This window comes from Callospermophilus lateralis, chromosome 2, assembly GCF_048772815.1.
Source record: "Callospermophilus lateralis isolate mCalLat2 chromosome 2, mCalLat2.hap1, whole genome shotgun sequence".
In the NCBI taxonomy this organism is placed as follows: domain Eukaryota; kingdom Metazoa; phylum Chordata; class Mammalia; order Rodentia; family Sciuridae; genus Callospermophilus; species Callospermophilus lateralis.
The window spans coordinates 36,588,547-36,610,415 of record NC_135306.1 but is presented as its reverse complement, the minus strand read 5'-3'; the positions used below and the strand labels follow the sequence as shown (position 1 = coordinate 36,610,415).

Sequence of the window (21,869 nt, the reverse complement as noted above, 5' to 3'; positions counted from 1 at the left end):
TCTCACTCCAAAGAAGTTCTGCTCAGAGCTCTACCATCTGGCTCCAGAATAGTAGAAGAAATAGGGTCTACTGTATGAAAGTACAGGTCCTAGATCTCAGATTGATCTTAATGTAGTGGGACTACACTTATATTCCAGGATATACAGTTAGATTGTAATTTTTGAAGAACTCACTGGGTGTAAGAACCTTCATCCATGAAAACTGTGTGTGTGTGTGTGTTTGTGTGTGTGGGGGGTAGGGTGGGGGTATTCATTTGAACAAAAACATTGCATGGAAAGTAGGATTGTGGGAAGGATGTGTTGCTTTCTGAGCTGTGGAGTATTAATCTCTACTTTGGGGAAGGACCTGTCTTTAGGTTCTTGAAAAGAAAGAGGGAGACCTCTAATATTACAGGTTTTTTTTTGTTTGTTTGTATGTTTGTTTGTTTTGCCCAGCTCAACTATAGAAAATCTCAGTGGATTACTTTTGATTGAATTTTGGCAGAAAAAATTTTCATATTCCTCTGTTCCTCTCTTACATTTGCTTGATTTGTAACAGAATAATTTCCCTGCTGGGAGCCCTGAGCGGCTTCAGGATTTAAAATCCACAGTGGATTTGCTGACCAGCATTACTTTCTTCAGAATGAAGGTAAGGATGAACTGGGCTGATTTGCCAGGCTGAGGATGTGACCACAGGAGAGTAAGAATCACTGGGCAGAGCTGGTGGATACAGGATTCTCTAAGCTTACATTTCCATACATCTGTTCCCTGGGTTACTTCTGAGAGAGTACATAGACAGTAGGAAAACAAGGATGAGTTGTAAATTCTCCCCATCAGTTTTCCTGGCAATTTCATCACAGAGCAAGGTCTAGGAACACAGAAATGAATTGAAGACTCTGTAGTGGGTTTGGGATATGCTGGGGAGGATATCATACATAGGTGAGCAGGACCCTGAGCCTGTATTTCTTCTATCAATCAACAGGTACAAGAACTGCAGAGCCCTCCAAGAGCCAGCCAGGTAGTAAAGGATTGTGTGAAGGCCTGTTTGAACTCCACATATGAGTATATCTTCAACAACTGCCATGACTTATACAACCGCCAGTACCAGCTGGTAAGAAATTTGGGGTTAAGTGGGGCCAGCTGATTATAACTCTTTGGAGCCTGAGATTTTTTTTTTTTTTTTTTTTTGCAAGAAGCATAGTGGAAGGAGCTCAGGACAAAGTCCTTGATGTGCTCAGGGTAAATGAGTTATAGATTATGAAATATCTAAACCATGTGAGACATTTGTGGATTAGCAGGGACTCTTGGACAAAATGTGACACCTGAGTTGAACAGAAATAGCAATAAGTTTTACTTTCGTGCTAAAGAAAGTGAACCTATATTTAAGCACAGTTGAGGTGTTCAGTAGTGGAATTCTCAGTTTGTTGTGGTCATTTTTTTTTGCTGAAGGTTAATTTTGTTCTGACTCATAGTGATCACTATAAGGTCTGTGCTGCCTTCCCCTGAGATCTGTTGCTGTCCCTCTGCACTCCTGGCTCATGAAAGTCTAACTTTTCTCTCTGGTCACTTTTGTCTGCAATGTCTTCTGTGGTATAATTCACCATCTAATTCTCAAGGCCAACCTGCTCCTTCTGTGAGGCTGTGCTGTTTCACCTGTTTTAGGCTGGCATCCTAAATCAGTGCCTGATGACACTATCTGTTTCTAGATCCTTCAAATTTTACATATATTTTCCCAGACTCCTTGGCCCCCATTTAAAAACCTGGACTTCCTTCTAGATCCAATTACTCAGTTACCATTTCTGTCTTAGAAATATCTTGATAGCCGTACAGAGTAGCTTTCCTTCAGTTTAACAAATAATATGTTGTTTGTCTGTCCTAGGCCAGGTCTGAGGAAAGCACAGTACTCCTTTAGTAAGTTCAGTCTTATCAGCATATATGTAACTGTAATCAAAGTAGTCTGTTAGAAGGGTCACTTTTAAAGAGATAAGGATGAAAGGATTCCAAGGAGGAAGTCACTCTTGATCAGATATGAGGGAAAGCTACATAAAACAAGGGGCATTTGAGATAGATTTTGAAAGGTAATAGGACAAAATAATAGGACTCTATTGATCTAAATTTATTGAGCATTTATCCTTTAATTCTATTTTTAATGCTTCCTAGGAGAACCTTAGTAAAGACTAAGATCTTGCTGCTTCCTCTCATTCCCAAATGTGCTTTTTGCAGCAGTCATATATTTAAAGCTTCCTTCTTTTAAGGTTTATAAAAATTGGTTCTGACAGCTATGGGAGGTTTTTCTGGGGGGTCCTTGTTTTGCTACTATATTCTGGGTTCCTCTGTTAACCATCTATGAATTCTCTCTTGTGGTGGGGGGAAACCATCATCACTTTTGATCTTTCAACTATGCAGATATTGATTTGAATATTTGGTCCCTGTGCTCCAGCATGAGAATAAACTGTAGACTTTGAAGAGGGCCTGAAAATTATACAAATACTTGCTTTAGTCTTTTTTATTTTGCTATCTGCCTTTTTCTTTTTCTCATTCTAATTTTCTTATTGTTCAATATTTACACTGGGGAAAAACTTTGATATTGTTAATATTTTCATTACTGACCTTCAGTCATTGGTTCAATCATCAATCCATTCATTTAACAAATAGGCAATTAGAGATGTAAAATTGAGTAAGACACATCTCTGCCTTAGGGGAGTTTATTGTTTACTGGAGATGGAAGCAAATTGCTACATTTATTGTTCTTTTTATTTTTATTATATTTTATTGTAGTTGTAGTTCTCTGATAGGTCTGTACTAGAGTTTCATAGAAAGTGCTCTGGGACCCCAGAGAAGTAGTATCTTAACCAGACTAGGGGTGTCAGGGAACATTTCACAGAAGTAAAGTTCAACCTGGGTTTTAAGGAAGGAGTAAGACTTAGCTTCCAAAAGGGGCTGGAAGGAATGAGGAGAGGATATCATGTGAAGAAAATAGAATGTTTGATAGTGCAAAATTGTACATGAGTATGCTAATTTAAGAAAATAAAAGCAATTTAATTAGGATAGTTACAGCATCAGGCTTTGGAATTCAGCTATGTGGGAATCTTGGTTCTGCTATTTACAGTTATATGACCTTGAGCAAATCATAAAACCTTGCTGTCCCCCAGTTTCATCACCTGAAAATGAAGGTGAAAATAATTCTACTCAATGGAGTTATTCTGAGAATCAAACAAGATAATAATGTGTAAAGTTCTTAGAGTGCCTGGTACCATAATAAGGACGTAGTGATCATGGTGTGGTGCTGGCTTCAACAGGAAAGAGAAGTGATAAGACATGAGGTTGAGAGAGGTCATATTCTGAAGAACATTTGTGTCAAGCTAAGGAGTTTAAACATAATTGAAGGCCTTTGAAAGACTTTAAGCAGAGGAGTAACACTGAGATTTCCCTTATAGTAAGATCACTAAATACCTAGAGGAGGTATTGGAGTAAAATTTAAAGACCAGTCAGGAGATCCTTGAATGAGCCAGCCAGGATTGTTTCAGAAAAAGTAAAAGGAAGAAAAGTATATAAGTGATTTTAATGAGGTAGAATCAATAGGATTTAGATTCTGTCTTGGTTTCCGGTAACTTCTTAGTGATCCAGGTTTATTAAGGACTGTTAGAGACTTTGCAGTGACATGACATCACATAAAAGCCCTATTCTTGCCATTCTGGGCAGCTTCACCTTTGCCTTTGTCCCAGTGAGAAATAACATCCACTCCAATATCTCTATAGAAACTCCTACTTGTCCCTTCTGCGGTCTGAATGTGAAGTGGCTCCTCTTTTCCTGAGATCCACTCTTCCCTTGTCTCTTTTCAAGCAAACTTTTTTCTTATCCAGCTAGGCAATTAGCTTCTTAGATGCAGGTCTTCTCCCCAATGACCTTTAGTGGGTCAATAGAAGACTACCCTCCTGAAAGTTAGGCCAAAAAGCATACAAGGTCTGGCTAGTAGTTCACATAGAATTAGAAGGAGCTTCTCAGAGCTGAGATATGTGTGTATGGCAGGGCGGGGAGTGGGTGCTCAGAGAAGGGATACCACTAGAAGAGGGTGTCTGCAGAACTATACCTACTTAGGGAAACTAGAGAGAAGCTCACTTCATCCAGGGAGTCATCTACTGGAGCAAATGAGGAGGAGAAGGAAGGGAACCTTCATGTCTCCTGGACTGGACTGACCAAGCTTGTCAGAGCAGTACCCTGGGCCTGGGAAGTGACCTTTTCAAGAGAAAAAGGGCCTCCCAGTAGTCACTCCTCTCATGGAACAGGGACAGTCTTATGGAACACAGGCTCAAGGAAGGGTCCCTGATCTAGAGGAAGGGGCATGGGATGGGGAATAAAAAGAGAAAGATTTAAGATACTCTCCAATTCTTTTGTCTCACTGTCTACTCTGGAACAAGAAGCAGGAGCTACCTCTAGAGGAACAAGGTCCCAGCATTCGGAACCTGGATTTTTGGCCCAAACTCATCACACTCATTGTGTCAATCATAGAGGAAGATAAAAATTCCTATACACCTGTTCTGAACCAGTGAGTATTACCCTACATGACCCTGTCTGGTTGGTGATTGCTCTGTCCATCTGTCTAACAGCTTCTTTCTTTCCTATCTCTGTATGTTTACAGTGCCACCTCTTCCTCCTGTCCGTCAGTCTGTCCCTCTGTCCCTTGTATCTGTCTGGGTAACTGTTTCTGGAGACAGGTGTGGAAACATAATGGGGGGGCTCTGCCCAGACTGAGCCAGCCTCCCTGGAGTGAGAGGCTGCTGGGAGCCCTAGGGGATCCAGAGACCATGTGTGTATGTTTCTGTCCATTATGATTAAAGTGGGACTTCACAGAGCCCACCCCCTTGCCTTTTCTCCTCCACCTTATTTAGCTTAGACCTGCCTTCACCCTCAACCCTCCTTTGGGCTTCAATTCCTTTCTTTTGGGGCATTTTCTCCCCTGGACCCTCCTTGCCTCAGGGGATCCCCTTTGCCCTTACTTGTCTTATCAGTCCCTGGATTCCTTTTCTCCATATGAAACTAGCTCCATTCCCTTGGCTTCTCCTCTCTTCAGTATGAACTCCCAAGTAGTAGGGCATCTTGGAATTAATCATATCAAATAACTCTTGCCCTGTTCCCTGATTGTAGTTTCTTCTGTTATTCAGGTTTCCTCAGGAATTGAATGTGGGAAAAGTCAGCGCAGAAGTGATGTGGCATCTGTTTGCCCAAGACATGAAATACGCATTAGAGGGTAAGGGTCTGCCCAAGTCAGTGGGTTTAAGGCTCCTAGCCCAAGCACCTTGTAAGCTGTCCATTCCTCTCCTGGGCAACTATAAGTTCTGGGTAAATGGTGCAATGAGACTAGAGGGATTCTAGCCATGGTAGGAGGTGGACCTTAGGAGACTTTGGGTGGGCAGAGCTAAAGCCAAAGGAAATAATGGAAATGGCTCTGTGTGGAAACATAATAGGGGGCCCTGTAGATGTAGGATACACTGAGATCAACTCATCCCATGGTGGGCATTCCCAGAAAGGTGGACTCCTCTTTCCAAGCAAACCTTTTCCTTATCCAACTAGGCAAGTTAGCTTCCAAGAGAATGGTCTTGTGAAACTTATCCTTACCATTTTAAACAATCAGAGAACTTTAAATACATAGCTAGATGTTGTTATTTTCTCATACTGGGCACTGACTGCCCTGACTTTTCTAGAAAGCTGATCTGGATTAATGTGACAAAGCCAGTTCTTTCCTTATTACTCCTATAGAGCAGGGCCTCAGATGTTATTATTCATCTCATTCATTTAGCTTATTCTTTTTTTCAATTCCCACCTTGGTCCACAAAGATATCATTCCCTACCTGCGTCATCTTCCCACCTGTACCCATCTGTGCTCACCTATTTAGCTGTCTTTCCTGTCTGTCTGTATAGGTTAGTCTAGCTCCCTAAAGTAGATCTAGGAGGAGGAGGACCTGGGGCAAGCACATAGTAGAGTCTGGATCTGTTATTTGGGTGGATTGCAGAGGAAATGGCTAACACTCATATTCTCAAAACTTAATGAGGTTTAGAAGCAATTAATTTTGAGGTTGAAAGAAACCTTGAAGATCTGTGCTAAATTTGTGAAAACCACAGACTACACACATGCATTCTGTAATTCAGCCCCAGAGCAGGGGATGCATCCTGCCCACCCTGGGTCTGTCCCAAGGCTATAGCATACACATTCACCTCTCAGTCTAGCGAGAAGGTCACCAGTCCTCTTTCAGGCAACATTCACCAAATTTGATGCATTTGGTTCCAGTTCTTGAAGAACTCCAGCTCCAGTGGGTTTGGGGGAAAACATAAATAACCATGAAAAATAAATCATTTCCATAAATAAGGGGTAGTGCATGATGGAGAAGAGTTTTTCAGACCAAAATATCTGAAGAGCTAAGTTAATTTAAAAGGGGAAACCCAGGGGCTGGGCTCTAAGCATTTTCCTGGTGCCAGCAATCAACTTTCTTTTTTTATCAATCATATATAGGGTTCTAGGTGAGATATCTTTACAAAGGGAGTTCTGCTAATGTTTAAAACAAGCACCAGCTAGGCACTGTGGGGCATGCCTGTAATCCCAGCTACTTGGGCACCTGAGGCAAGAGGATAACAAAGTTTGAGGGCAGCCTGGGGAATTTAGTGAGACTGTATCTCACCAAATAAAAATTTTAAAAAGGGCTGGGTAAGTAACTCAGTGGTAGAGTACTTACCTAGCATGTATGAAGTCCTGCATTCAATCCCTGGTACTATAAAAAACAAACAAAATAAACCACAAAAGAAGTTAAAAACTGCTTTAAGAGAATGAACAACTGTATTGGTTTCAAGTCTCACACTACTTATTTAGCAGTGTGACCTTGGACAGAGCTGCTTAATTTCTATGAGCTCCCCTTTTCTGATCTGCAAAATGGGAGTGATGATGGCATGGATTTCATTGAGCTGATGAAACAACTGAGGTATATAGGATATAGTTTTAGCACATTGCCTGGCACTTAGTACTGAATAAGCCATTAAAAACAATAAGAGGGGGCTAGAGGTATATATATCTTAGTGGTTGAATGCTTGCCTTACACATGAAAGTCACTGGGTTCAATCCTCAGCACCATACAAAAATAAACAAATCAAAAATAAAGGCATTGTGTGCATCTACAACTGAAAAAATATTAAAATTAAAAACAATAGGAAACCATTATAGGCAAAGATCAATGGGAACAGAATTTTTTTTTCTTTTTGCAGTACTGAGGATTGAAACCGGGTACTCTATACCACTGAGCCACACCCAAACTATTTTTATTTTTTATTTTGAGACAGTTTCTCACTAAGTTAATGAGGCTGACTTCAAACTGTGTTCTTCTTACCACAGCCTCCCAAGTTCCTAGGATTACAGCATGAGCCACCCCACACAAAGTAGAATTTTAACAAGATTTTACTCCTGTAAAACAGAGCAGCTGGAACAGGGAGAGGTGGAAGCCGAGAACACAGATAGTGAAGGGCTATTGTAACAATTTAGGGATGAAGGGCTGGCCCTGGGATTAGAGCAGAGGAATGGAAAGGGAAAAATGGCCTTCAGTAGACATTAAAAGAAGTGATTGCTAGACCTAGTGATTCCTAGAATATGGATGGCAAATGAAGGAGAGGCACCTGGATAATAAAAGGACAGCATTGATGATGATTGTGAAACGACAACTTAAGATGCTGTCCTTTACCAAGTATTTTCTAAATAGACTTTATTGGCGTATAATTTATATATAATCGAGTAAATGTACTTTAAGAATGCAATTTGATGAATTTATGGAAATAGTAGTTCAGTTTGATTAGCATTTCAGAGAGTAGACAGATCAGTGAGAGATGAGGATGGAGAGACACGACAGAATTAAATCATAAGGGAGGTTGTAAGCCATGTTTAGGCTTCTGGACTTCATCCTGAGGCAGATGGGAACCACTGGCATGTTAAACAAGGGATTGACATGATCAGATTTATCATGGAAAGGCCACTCACTATGGCTACACTATGGAGAGTAACCTGAAGGGGAATGAGGCTGTCGTAGTAATCCAGGTGGTGGTGATGAGACCTAGGCAGGTAATAGTATGACTTGAAGGAAATGGAGACATTTTGGAGGTAAAATCATCAGGGGTTGGTGATTTAACTGGATGTGAGCATAGAGGAAGAAGAAAGAATTTAGGATAATACTCAGCATTGGACAAGAGGATAAGATTGATTGGTATACTGTGTTCAACTTCACCTGGAGATGTTAAGATAGTGAGAGATGGAGACTAAAGTTAGATTATGCACAATGAAACGTTGCATCAAAACCTTTCCTAAAAATTATCAGAACCAAAGAGAGATTTGGGGATATATCATCAGACTAGATAGTTAAAATCATAAGATTGAAAAAACTTTCTAAGGATGAAAAATGGAAGGAGCACAGCAGAAGTCAGGGCAAGAAGGTTATGCAAACAAGATTACCCCTTCTGGCAGATTAATCCCCACCACCAGCAGCAACAGCAACCTCAAGCAACTTTTTCCTTGGACCTTGTTAGAACGTTGAACATGTTTTAACACTCATCCATTAGTGTTTATACCACAGAAGTTAATGTTTATTATAGAAATTGGGACCTGGATCCAGAGAACAGATAATGGATTGACAGAGAAAGTAAGAATTATATGTAAATATAGTAACTTTTAGGTGGCTGGAAGGAAGAATTAGGAACAGCCCTGCCCCCACTTCCAGTGAGTTGTTACAGGATGGAGGAAGGGGCCACTGGTGCTGCCTTTTCAAATTTCTAGGTTTAGAACTGGTTCAAGGACAGAGGGGCTGGGGTGGAGAAGAGGGGTCTCTATTATGTCCCTGAGTTTTCCACTCTTTGGTGCTCATTGGTGTCTTTGCTCTGTCACAAGCAACCACTGTCATTCGTATTCGAAAAGTCCTCTTTCCTGGTGGTAAGAACTTTTGGTTGTTGTCCCTTTGCCTCTAGTCTTGTACCTTTTCCTTTTCCTGCTCACTGCTTCATAGAAGAGACAGCAAATGCAACTTCAGGTTGGAATGGTGCTGCCTATAGTACCAAGAGATGAAAAACCTGGGAACAAAAGTCTCTTGCAGCTGAATCCCAGGCTTCCATTTCCTCCCCAAGTGTCTGCTATACTAATTTACAAGAGCTAGCAGCCCCAGATTGGATGTTCTGCCTTGACTTGGAGGAACATCATCTATGGCATCCCAAAGTTGAGCAACATAGTCCCCAAGGACACCAGCCTCTTCTCTGTTGCTTAGTATTTCCCCCATTTGCTTGCCTTTACCATTATGTTATGCCACCACACAGTTGGCTTTTATTATTGAAATTAATGCTTCAGTTCTCTAGGGGGTGGGGAATGAAGAGAACCTTGGCCAGTGCTCTGGACTCTGAGCCCAGTGAGTGATCTGAATCCTAGATTTTCTAGAAGTCTCTGGAGATTCAGCTAGGTGACCTTCAAAATCCATAATAATAGTCTGTTTTCTGCAGCATGATGGCCTTTGCTTCTGGCTGTGTTTCCATAGTTTCCAAACTGACTATACTTCCTACTTTGGTTTTCCCTGAATCTGTGTAGTTGTCATTAATCCATTCATGCCATATACAACTTCACATCTCTGCATTTAAGCCTGCCTGGAGGAATGGCTTGGCTACTAATATTTTCTTTAAAAATCTGGAAAACCATTGTCCCTCTACAGTCCTGAGCTGTGTCCTCAATGATCAGCATTAGCAACTTCAGCCCTTTCTCTTCTTCACCAGAGGCCAGGGACCTCACTCTGCACTTCTGAAAGTTAGAACAAGAAGACTATAGGCTTCATCTGGAAATTGCTTATTTCTAGAGAAGATTTGGGCCGTTTCTTAGAGAGTAGCTGAATAGCTACTCTCTAAGGTTGGAGAGATGGCTATGAGAAGGAGGTTGGGAATCACAAGTCTTCTGAGACATCTGGTAGAGCCACCTGACAGGCTCTGTTACCTTGGAAAAGTTTGGGAACCATGGCCTCTGCTGCTCAGACCTGATCCAGCCTCCCTCCCCTCACTAGAGCATGAGAAAGACCGGCTGTGTAAGAGTGCTGACTACATGAACCTGCACTTCAAGGTGAAGTGGCTCCACAATGAATATGTGCAGGATCTGCCTGCCCTCCAGGGGCAGGTGCCTGAGTACCCAGTGTAAGTCATGTGGGCAGTACAGAGGGAGGGAAGAGGGCCCCCTGAGTGGATGGGGCTGGTATCCTCTATTCATTTCAGCAGGCCAGTCTTGGAACTGCTCATTCTGGGCACTAGTGTAGAAAGAGAAGAGTGCCAAAACATGTCTTGCCAGTCTGATGGAGCTCTCAAGCATTTAGCATATGCCAACCACTAGCTTCAACCCTCCATTCTCCTGCTCTGGCTGTAGGTGGTTTGAGCAGTTTGTGCTACAGTGGCTGGATGAGAATGAGGATGTATCCCTTGAATTCCTGCGTGGGGCCCTGGAACGAGATAAGAAGGATGGGGTAAGTTGGAAGCCTAGACTGCACCAGGGCCAGGCCAGGTCTCCCAGCATTTAGTTATTGGTAGAAGTTCCTGGTCTTCCACCAGGCTGGCTGTCCCTGCCCTTTTAGAGTCCATAAGAGGGATATGGAGGGCCACTAAGGCACCCCTGCTGGCTAGAGCTCTTTCAGACCCTATATGCTTGAGAAAAGGTAGCAGCTGTGGATGGTGACCCCTGTGTATGGCCTTCCTTAGTTCCAGCAGACATCAGAGCATGCACTCTTTTCCTGCTCTGTGGTGGACATCTTCACGCAGCTCAATCAGAGCTTTGAGATCATCCGGAAGCTGGAATGCCCAGACCCCAACATCCTTGCCCACTACATGAGGAGATTTGCTAAGGTGACCATGACCCTCTCCCCCTTTCCCTTACCAACACTGTATGTACAACCTACTCTCTGTCGTTATTCAGCCCCTCTCTGCTAGGACCTCAGGTAAAACCTAGCATTAGCCCATTGCCATTTGCTTGTGTCTGGGGAAGATAGACCTGTCTCAGTGTTACTCTTCGATTGAGAGGACATTTTGCCTCTTTGTGTGAGATTCCCCCTTTATTTCCCTGATCTTATTGTTCTGGAATGAGAAATACAACCTCAGGCAAGATCCTTTCAGGGAGAACAAAGGGTTCCCACTCCTCTTCTTTCCTCCTCTTTTCTCAGACCATCGGGAAAGTGCTGATGGAATATGCAGACATCTTATCGAAGAACTTCCCAGATTATTGCACAAAAGAGAAGCTGGTAAGGTCAGGCCCTGGGCATTTAAAGAAAGGAAATGAAGGACATTTGATTCCTTCCTGGCTTTTTAAGTTATCCTCAGATGCTCTTGATTTCTGGGTCCCTCCCAAGCTTTGCTTGAGACCCATACTACAAGATAATAAGAACTTGACTGAGTTCCTCTGAGCCTCAGTTTGGTGCTTTATCCTCTACCAAGCTAGATCTTTGCTTGATCTTTTTTTAATTGAAGACATTCAGGGAGTTATAAAAGGTAATACTGTGAATATCTGTATACCATCCAACTTAAAGGAAAAAACATTTGCTTCTAGTATTCATTCAAGGAGAATTGTCTGAATTGGCTCCAAATCTTAGTGCTTAGGGAGAGACCCATGTAATATGTAAAGTCCCTGTGGCTTTGGAACAATGTTAAATGGAGGGACCCTAGCCTAGTGGGTCCTGTGCTGAAAGGAGCCAAGATTCAATGGCTTTATCTGTCCCTGAAGCCCTGCATCCTGATGAACAACATGCAGCAATTGAGGGTCCAGTTGGAGAAAATGTTTGAAGCCATGGGAGGCAAGGAGGTAGGTCTTAGGGCCTGGGGTCACCATACTTTCCTGTTATTCCTGAACTCTCTGGCCACAGACTATGCTATTTATTGATTAGGGATATGTTAGGAGGTTAGCTTGGGGTCTGGGCTGGCTTGATCTAAGAAGGGCATTGAGGTAAAGCTCTAGGAAGGAGTAGGCATTGGGATAAGATGCGAGGAGGGAGGAACAGGCATTGAGTTATAGCCCTAGGAGGGAGGAGCAGGCATTGGGAAAAGGTTCCAGGAGGGAAGAGTAGGCACTGGGGTAAGGTCCTAGGAGAGAGGATTAGGGGTTCAGAAGGGAAGAGGGTAAGAGAAGGAGCCTAGCCAGACCTACTTTCTGTGGATACAGCTAGATCCTGAAGCTGCAGACAGTCTGAAGGAACTGCAGGTGAAACTGAATACAGTTCTGGATGAGCTCAGCATGGTGTTTGGAAACAGGTCAGTGATCCCAAACATGGCTTTTGGAGCCAGGTGTGATCCCTGGCCAGTCCCAGAGCCCCTGCCCATACCCATTCAGCCAGCTGCAGGTATGTTGGTCTTCCCTCTGCTCCTGTTGACTGTCCCTGCTGAAGCTATGCTGTGAGCCTAGACATATGAGCTCGAATAGCTGGTGCTGCTCCAGGGTCAAGGTATGGGGGCAGGGGAGGACTGCACTGTAGGTACATGTATAGCTTCCAGGTGCGGATTGATGAGTGTGTTCGACAAATGGCGGATATCCTGGGCCAGGTTCGGGGCACAGGAAATGCGTCCCCCAACACCAGGGCTTCAGTGGCTCAGGATGCAGATAGTGTGTTGCGGCCTCTCATGGACTTTCTGGATGGCAAGTGAGTACAGCATTTAGGACTGTTCTTTGGGGAGAAGCAAAACAGAGGCCACCAAACAGAGGAGCCTCTTGGGGATGGGGACTCCTGGACCCTCAGCATGGCCTCACCTGTTGACTGGACCTGCAGCCTCACACTCTTTGCCACTGTGTGTGAGAAGACAGTTCTGAAGCGTGTCCTGAAGGAGCTCTGGCGGGTGGTGATGAACACAATGGAAAGAATGATTGTTCTGCCACCCCTCACAGACCAGACGGTAAGGACACCTCCCTCCCACTTCCTCCTGCTGTCTCCCACTCCCACTTCTTGATGGAGTTTGGAGTCCCCTGCTTTTGACTGATCCACTCTCTGCCCAGGGCACCCAGTTGATCTTCACTGCTGCCAAGGAGCTGAGCCATCTTTCCAAACTCAAGGTTCTTGGGATTTGGGGTCCTCCTGAAGCTGGGGAGAGGGTACCATGGGAGGAAGGCTATCTGGGCTTTGGAGATTGAAGAGGAAGGGGAGGAGAGGAGTGGAACATACAGCCATGAGCTGGCAGTTGAACCAAGACTTTCAAGGACTTGAGCTGTCCTTTACTGCTGCTTTCTCTGGGGTTCCAGGACCATATGGTGCGAGAAGAAACACGGAATCTCACTCCAAAGCAGTGTGCTGTCCTCGACCTGGCCCTGGACACCATCAAGGTGGAGACCTCCCCCTTTCCAGATAGTCTTACCTCCACACACACACCTGGCCTTAGCATTCCACCCTGCCAGACTAGGTGTCCCTCAGGTTCTTACCACTCCACATTCAAATAAGTGGCCCTATGCATTGAAGGATACAAAGAAAGAGAATCAGATATGATCTTAAATTCAAGACACTTAAGATTGGCAAGGTGGTAATAAGGCAGGTCCATGTGTACTGTGATTCAAGGCAGTTAGGCAAGGTATCAAGTTCCCTAAATTCAGAGGGATAAAAGCCCTTTTGGCTATTCTCCCTGCCTGAAATGTTTTTTTTTTCCTATATCTGTGCCTGACCAGATAGACCTTTCTGTCAAACACTACCTCCAGGAATGTGGCTTTACCCTATTGCTCCTGCCAGACACCCCAAAGAGGACCTTCACCTTAGAAACTGTCCTGGCTTCTCTGAGAACAGCTGGGGAACTGCCACTCTGTGAGAGGGTGAATCAAGTGCTCATTTATCTTTCAGCAATACTTCCACGCAGGAGGCAATGGACTAAAGAAAACCTTCCTGGAGAAGAGCCCAGATCTGCAGTCTCTACGCTATGCTCTATCTCTGTACACACAGACTACAGACACTCTCATCAAGACCTTTGTGCGCTCCCAGACTGCCCAGGGTAAGGGCCTAAGAGCTTTGCATCCCCACCTTTTCCTCCCTTACTTATCTGCTTCTGAGAAGTCAGGATCTTCAAGCCCTTAGGGGTTTCTTCTTCAGAGGACTTTCAAACCTGAATCTCAGGATTTCTGGAGGGGATTTCAGTATTTACCCTAATCCATACTTACACAAGGCAGGAGAATCATAGGGGCCTGGGAAATGGACCTGAAATTTCTTTCCCCAGACATCACCTGGCCAGTGTATGTTTATTGAGCTCATGAAGCTAACCTTGTCTTGTGGGGACGGACACCCTGTAATACTATATCTTTTCTCATGTCTGTTCTTATTTCTAGTCAAAGGAGCAAGAGAAGCAGGGATCAGCCTGGCTAAAGGGGTCAGGGAGAAATTTTACAAAACTGATTATCTATATAAGGTCTGTAATAGCACGGAAGATTTGAGTTTATCTAAAAAGATTTTTCAGAACCATTGTTGTGTAATCTAGATTAAAAACAGAGGAAACTAGAAGAGGCACAGAGGAGGTGGCAGGGGATACACCTACAGGGAGAACAAGTATATATGTATGTTTTCTACCCATTTCTTTGTCATTTAAAGGCCTAGGAAATTAGAGCCTACAACCTCTTACCCTGCTGGTCTTATATACCTTCTCTCTATATTTTACAACTGCTTCTGCCCATGATTCAGTTGATCTCCATCCAGAGAAGTCTAATGTGAAACACTGGGACACTGAACCCAGCTCTTGGACTTCTTTTTCCACCCTGCTCCATCTTTTTGCTCCCCACAGTATTTGTAGTGCTGCTTTGAATGTCATAACTCCTTTAGCCTCTAACAATTCTTCTTTTTCTGTCCTATTGCTGCTACAACCTTTTGACTTGCCTGTCTTCACTCAGTATATGATGGGAAAGGTATTAGGTTTACTGCTAATGAGGACATTCGGCCGGAAAAGGGTATGTTATACATCTTGAAGATATGAATCTAACATGAGATAACACTGACCTCCTGTGAGCTGCTTATGCTGGGGAAGCTGAACCAGGTGTTGAGCTTCTCAAGACTTGAGAAGTCTATCTTAAGTCTTGGAGATGAGCGATGTATTCATATAGCCCAGGAAGGCATTCTCTTATTAACTCCCATCCTGTAATCAGAATTTTCTCACCTCTCCACCTCAGGACAAAGAAGGGATTTATCTGAGGTGCAGAGTAGTGTTGTTTTCTCAAAATAGGGTGGGGCCTCTGCTAAGAGGAACCTTCACATTGACTTCTCAGATTGAGACTATAAAGAGTTGTTCTGTGAAGGGGCCTAGATTTAAGTAAGACAAAGTCTTTCCAGTGAGGACACCCTCCCAAGTAGGGGCCTCCAGAAACCCTTGGGATAAGTAGGAGGTTGCTACTTTTGTCTAGAAGGGACCCATAATGTTCTATTAAGAGACACTATAGGGTGGATATAGTTTACACACACAGGGGTAAATGTAGGGTAATGGCACTGTCCTCCCCAATATTTTTTAATGAAAAATTCTTCAGCCTAGGAGATAGAAGTTTGGGGATCCTGAGATATCCCTAGTACATTTTTTAAGAAAGTTTTTCTCCTAAGATGCTGTCATCTTAACTTGTGTTATAATGTATAATTATAATTCTTTATCTCCTAATTCTTTATCTCCTTTCTTTCACTTCTCCCATTGCTTATTTCCCCATGGCTACTGTGGGTGATTGTTTCTTGCTTTAGGGTATAGGGTAGTGGCCCCCTAAACCCTCAGTGTTGCCTGGAATAATTGGTCCTAAAGACTTAGATTTCTCCAATGGGCAATTATCCATTTGTCTGTTCCTCAGCATCTGGTGTGGATGATCCTGTGGGAGAAGTCTCTATTCAGGTGGACTTATTTACACACCCTGGTACTGGGGAGCACAAGGTTACAGTGAAAGGTGAGCAGTGTAAACTTATAAGTCTGACTTTTCTTGCCAGTAATTTCACTCATCAGTTGAAGGCAGGGGCTGCCCATCCCAGCCTTGCACCTCAACTTTCCTCCAAGGGAAATGTCACCTGGGGCTTAAGAACTGGGAATACTTGGTGGGATCACTCACAGGTTTCTCTTGTTTGGGCAGTGGTGGCTGCCAGTGATCTCAAGTGGCAGACAGCAGGTATGTTCCGGCCTTTTGTGGAAGTGACCATGGTTGGCCCACACCAAAGTGATAAGAAGAGGAAATTCACAACCAAATCCAAGAGCAACAACTGGGCCCCCAAGTATAATGAGACATTTCACTTGTAAGTTGTGGGATGGGAAACCTGCAGGAGTGTAGTATGGGGGTTCCCTGGGGGGTAAGACTGCAGAGGTGGGGAGAGGAGGGACTGGATGACAAACTGGGATGAGTTCAGCTGAAGACTCTCAGCTCTGGCCTCCTGCCTTCTACCCTGTACTCACAGCCTCCTGGGAAATGAAGAGGGTCCAGAGGCCTATGAGTTGCAGATATGTGTGAAGGATTACTGCTTTGCCCGGGAGGATCGCGTGCTAGGGCTGGCTGTGATGCCTCTGAGGGATGTGGCAGCCAAGGGCAGCTGTGCCTGCTGGTGCCCGTTGGGCCGGAAGATCCACATGGATGAGACAGGCATGACCATTCTCCGGATTCTGTCTCAGAGGAGCAATGACGAGGTGGCCCGAGAGTTTGTGAAACTCAAATCAGAGTCACGTTCCATGGAAGAAGGCAGCTGAACACTCTTGGTGTATGTGTCCACCAGGCAGCACCTATTACACAAATCAGCCAGTGGAGGCTAGCTATATATCCAACCTAGGGTCCTTGTAGTAAAGAGGCTGATCTCTTTGGTTAAGTATATTTAAGGAAATTTGGGGGACATTCAGAGTATGACTTTTTACAAAAAGCTTCATGAATTCCTGAGTAGCCAGTTTGTGGTACTAGGAGCTGGACTGTGGAAGCTACTGCCTTTAGAAATTTTCCACAAAGAGAGAGGGACAGACATTTCAGAAAGTGTCAGTCATTCTTGGTAGATACCCCTCTGCTCCACTTCCCATGTCTATACTTCTCCAAACCACACCTTATCCAGTTAGATACTCATATTCCAAGTATTAGAAGAACAAGTTTAGAGGACCTGGAGTTTGTTCCTGGCTGGCTAGATAGTCAGTGGAGCCTATAGATATTGCTGAGCTGTGTAATTTATATTGGAGAATGGGAAGGGAAGGAGCACACAGAATAGAATTTAATGTCTTTTGAGCAGAATCTACTGGTTTTGTATGGCTCCAATGAGAACAAGGCTTTGAAAATGAACAAGATACTTTCTGGAAATGATCTGTGCTAATCTCTTCCCTCAGATTTTATCTGTCATGAATAGAAACAAGTTCACATGGTGCTTCAGAGCCCTGAGCAGACTATTTGTTTGGAACTCACATATCAGGGGCCATCTGCCCAGAGTCCCCTACCTCACCTCTATAGGCAGGGGAGTGATCCTGAAGACACAAGAGGTTGTTCTCTTGTGTATATACCTGAGAGCTAGCTGAAGGGTTTTCTTCTCGGTAGACCCGGAATAAAGCCAAAACTTGTGGAAACTAGAGAGGGTTGTCCTTATCTATGGCTGTGTCTTCTGACTGCCTTCCTTCTTGCAGAAAGTTCTAGTCTTTGGCCTTTCTCCCTGTCATCAGGGTCAGCTTCTGGTCCCCTCATAGATGTTCAACCCTACAGAAGGAGCTTGGACTCTGATCCCTCTGTACAGACCGGATGGAGAGGGCCTCAACATTCCATGGGAGGTCAGACAAATTCTTGCAGAGGGTCAGATGGACTTCCCAGGCCCTTGCTCAGAGATGTGACATGATCCTCTTGGATTTCCTCAATAGCAACCTCCTGAACTTCCTGAGGACTCAGCATTGTCCACAGCTGTACTGGCCAATACATGAAACAAGAAACCAAGCATCTTTGCTGTTTTTAATTATTGTATGTGCCATTGTTACAGGAAATTATAGGCTAGTCTGTAATAAATTATCTTATAGCAGCCTTTGGAGTCTGGTAATTATGTGAATGGTAGAAAACTATAGAAACAATCATCCTATATAATGATAGCTTTTGGCCCAGTGGCTTCACACTCATTCTCCCTTCCTGTTCCCACAAATGATAGAGCCTAAAGTAGTTCTGAATGAGCACCAAGTAGTACAGCAGCAAGTGGGCTAGTATCTTGGCCTGGACCTGAGACCACCAACCAGTTTAATAGAATCATATATTAAAGTCATCTATAGGAAGGTATCAGCTTCCTGCAAAAGGTCCAGAAAAGTAGATGATGTGTGCCAGTGCTTCCTCTTTCCTTTGTCTTGGATTACTAGGACAAACCATAGCCCTGGCTATGAGATAAGGCAGGATCCTACCAGGAAAAGATGCTGAGGGCTGAGGCTGCCATGGCCAAAGGGTTAGGCCTAGGAATACACACTGCCTTTCCTTTAGATTCTTTTCAAGGAAGAGCTACATTGAAAAAACTATTGCATGGAGGAGTAAATAAGGTAAAAGTGAGACTTCCTGACATGGGAATCCAAAAAGCAGAAGCAAGAAAAATGTCTCACCTACTCTCTCAGCCTGCACTGTCATCACCTGGAGCGGGGAACTAGCTCCTTTTCCATTTGCTTGCTAAATAGATCCTCACAGTTCAGGTGCCAAGTCGTGTAAAAACTTCCTCCTCCTCTCCCAAACCAGTCACCTTCTTGCATCAAAATTTCAGCTTCAAAATTATCCCTTGAACCCAATGTCTCCCTTCAGTTCACACTATAAGTGGCTTTTAGTTCCCCTCTTTGCTCTTAGGGTGATAATTCCCTGCCTCTGTTCTTCCCCTGCCCTCTTCACACTCTAAGTCTCTTTCCTATTAACACTATTCAGTGGTTATCCATATCCTCTAGGCTGAAACTCCAAGGCCCTACAGGACAGCACAGCAGCCACCACCCCACACATCATCCTGCAGTTGTCTGAAATGCTGTCCTTACAGGACCATCCCCCCCCCCCAACACACACACACACATCACCTGAACTCCTTAGTGCCCTTGAACATTCTGACCCCCTTGCTGGAGTGTCCAGCAGTCCTTTCCACCGCCTCCCGGTCTTTGACATCTTAAGGAAATCGTGGGAACACGACCAACCTTCCCCACAGCAGTGTTATACTTCACTTGTCTGTCCCCCATCAACATGCCACGGTCTGCCAAAGGCAGAGTATGAGTATTTCATCTCCCCAGAGTCCTGCACTGAAATGGAGCTCAAATGCAAGCCTGACCTACAGCTGCTGGAGGCCTTCGGGGAAAATCTAGCAGAACCTGCACCTGAAACGGGGGGCGTGGCTGGAGGCGGGCTCGTGGAGGGTAGGGGCGTGGTCGGGAGGGCTCTGTTGCACCTGCGCAGAAGGGTGCGTTAAGATGGAGGTCACTGGAGTCGATGGCTTTGCTGCGACGGTAAGCAAGAGGCGCTCAAAGGGGGCGCCCAAGGAGAAGTTATCACCTATTCCCTCCCAACATTCCTAGGAGACTCTATACCTTACATTCATCTCTGTACTTCCCAGTAGCTGTTCCTCCTCCTCCTTTCTTGAGAACTGTTCTCACAACACTCCCTGAGGTCATTGTTTCCTTCCCATATACGGGTTTCCCAGACATTTCCAAAGATGTATTTGTTCACACACTAGCAAAGGGGTCTTTATTCCCTAAATAACTCCTCCCAAAAGGCACACTTTTGTCCAGTTATTCCATGATGCAGATACCCCAAGTCTCCATCTGTGGCACATCCCTGTTAACTCGGGCAGTTTGTCCACTTTTCCAGCACTATCCAGATTCTCAGAAGGCATAAACGTTGCCCACTCTTGATATGGAAGTGGCACATTTGCTATCATTCCCTCTTAAGGTACAGGATACCTACTCAATTGGGAAAAGTAAAGTTCTGGCTGGTTTCCTGTGGGTTTGTAGCAGGATTGCAGATCTGTATTGGTAAATAACTTTTTTTCAATCAGATTTCACATTTTTAAAATGCAGATTTCCAGGATGTGGTTTTGTTTTTTTTTTTAATCTGTTTGTTCCCATTCCACAAAGCAAGTTGTTGGAGTTAAGAAGTAACTGTTAAAAGTCATCAAATACTGCACATTTTGTTTTGTTTTTCAGTACTGGGGAACGAAATCAGGGGATGCTCTACCAAAAGGCTGTATCCTGGATTTTAAAACAGGATCTCCCTAAATTGTACCCTCTAGCCTCAAACTCGCAATCCTCCTGTCTCAGCCTTCCAAATGATGGGGATTTCAGATGTGCCCACCATGCCCAGCTCTCCTTGTTTTCATACGCTGGGCTTTATGTTACTTTGCTGGCATCTAGTAGATATTTGTATTTGCAATTCCTGATGTAGAACTTTGAGTCATTTTCTTACTTTGAGTTCCTAATAGGAACTGAAATCCAAAGGCTAGATAATATGTTTAGGTTGGCTTTGGCTCCTGTAGTGCTCTGATTAGTATCACAGATCATTCTAAAACCTAGAACCCAGGGTGAAATTTGTACCAAAGTGGTTTTGGTAAGAGAATTCAAGCAAAATATCAGAAGCTAGCTAGCTCTGTGGCTCATTTGATCATGAAGAAATCCAATTTGCCAGCCCTCACATGCTCACCCTCTCACCCTCCCTCTCCCTCCTCTCCTCCCCCACTGATAGGGCCAGGCCAAGGACACCTGGTTATGAAAGGGCCTAATTCTGTTCTGTACTGAAAGATGTCTCAAAAGTAGTCTCCTTCATTCCAGTGGTAACCCTCCCCTCAAAAAATAACATCTCCAAGTATCAAAAGTAGGCTTCAGGGCTGGGGTTGTGGCTCAGTGGTAGAGCTCTTGTCTAGCTTGTGCAAGATACTGGCTTCAAGTCTCAGTACCACATATAAATAAATGAATAAAATAAAGATCCATCAACATCTAAAAAAAAAGTAGGCTGCAGACTATCTAATCAGAAGCACCTATAATCAAGGATTTATAAGACAAAATCACTTCTTTCCACATATATGTGTGACCCACATATTCATTATAACTAACTCCCTGAATGATCTTCCTGTGCTCAGAAGAGAAGCAACATAGAATAGCAGAGATGGTATTAAAGCAGGAGACAGAAGACATGACTACTGGTCTCTGCTCTGCTACATAGTAGGAGACTTTGACCTTTAACTTCTCAGTGTCCTGCCTTTGTTAACTTGGACTAATAATTCCTGCCATGGCTACCTCAGAGGAATGAAATAAACACATATGTAAAAGGATTTTGGAAACTATACATTTTCTTTACATGTTTATGGATTGTTGTTATAAATGATAACATTCTGATTAATTTTAAGGAATTTGTCTTGTTGGGTCTCAGGTTCAAACATTTGTTGAGCTCTTACTATGTGTTAGGTATTCTTCTAGGCACAGGGTGTCACATTGAACAAGAGGCAAAGACTCCCAAATTATAAATTTGGGAGTAGGTATCAGCATACTAGGTGCCAACTAAGTACCCAGTGCCGAATCACCAGCATGATGAAGCAGTAGAAATAATCTTTTAAAAAAAATTTTTTTTGTAGTTGTAGATGGAGAGAATGCTTTTATTTTATTTATCTTTATGTGGTGCTAAAGTTTAAACACAGTGCCTCACACATGCTAGGCAAGTGCTCTGCCACTGAGCTATAGCCTCAGCCCAGTAAAAAGAATCTTGATTCTAGACTTAACTAGCTCACTATATAGCTGTGTGAGAAAGACTTTTTTCCTCTGTGTGAACCTGAATCTCCTCATCTGTAAAATTAGGAAGATAAACAAGGTAACCTCCAAAGTTCTTTCCAGATAAATTATGTTTGTCCTCTGAAATCCCAATTGCTGAAGTTTCCTAGCCCTGATGAGGTTATTGCCTGCTGGAATTACCAGACCTATAAAGCTAGACCCACAAA

The 21,869-nt window shown here is 43.7% G+C and overlaps 1 protein-coding gene across 10 annotated transcripts in view; it reads left to right on the top strand.

Annotated features, from left to right (window-relative positions):
• Unc13b (unc-13 homolog B) overlaps positions 1-17,930 on the top strand; it is a 221,979-nt gene extending 204,049 nt beyond the window's left edge. For 4 of the 10 annotated variants that reach the window (XM_076845852.1, XM_076845850.1, XM_076845857.1 and 1 more), the window contains 18 exons: positions 539-628; positions 962-1,090; positions 4,398-4,525; positions 5,142-5,227; positions 10,041-10,167; positions 10,394-10,490; positions 10,723-10,866; positions 11,181-11,258; positions 11,738-11,815; positions 12,173-12,261; positions 12,495-12,647; positions 12,774-12,897; positions 12,998-13,054; positions 13,241-13,321; positions 13,827-13,974; positions 15,794-15,886; positions 16,067-16,226; positions 16,386-17,930. In XM_076845852.1, the coding sequence (XP_076701967.1) occupies positions 539-628; positions 962-1,090; positions 4,398-4,525; positions 5,142-5,227; positions 10,041-10,167; positions 10,394-10,490; positions 10,723-10,866; positions 11,181-11,258; positions 11,738-11,815; positions 12,173-12,261; positions 12,495-12,647; positions 12,774-12,897; positions 12,998-13,054; positions 13,241-13,321; positions 13,827-13,974; positions 15,794-15,886; positions 16,067-16,226; positions 16,386-16,671 (2,148 nt within the window). In that variant the 3' untranslated portion in view covers positions 16,672-17,930. Of the gene's footprint in view, positions 1-538; positions 629-961; positions 1,091-4,397; positions 4,526-5,141; positions 5,228-10,040; positions 10,168-10,393; positions 10,491-10,722; positions 10,867-11,180; positions 11,259-11,737; positions 11,816-12,172; positions 12,262-12,494; positions 12,648-12,773; positions 12,898-12,997; positions 13,055-13,240; positions 13,322-13,826; positions 13,975-14,860; positions 14,918-15,793; positions 15,887-16,066; positions 16,227-16,385 lie in introns of all 10 variants that reach the window. The other 6 variants (XM_076845854.1, XM_076845851.1, XM_076845847.2 and 3 more) reach the window with 5 other exon arrangements.
• Positions 17,931-21,869: the final 3,939 nt, after the last annotated feature.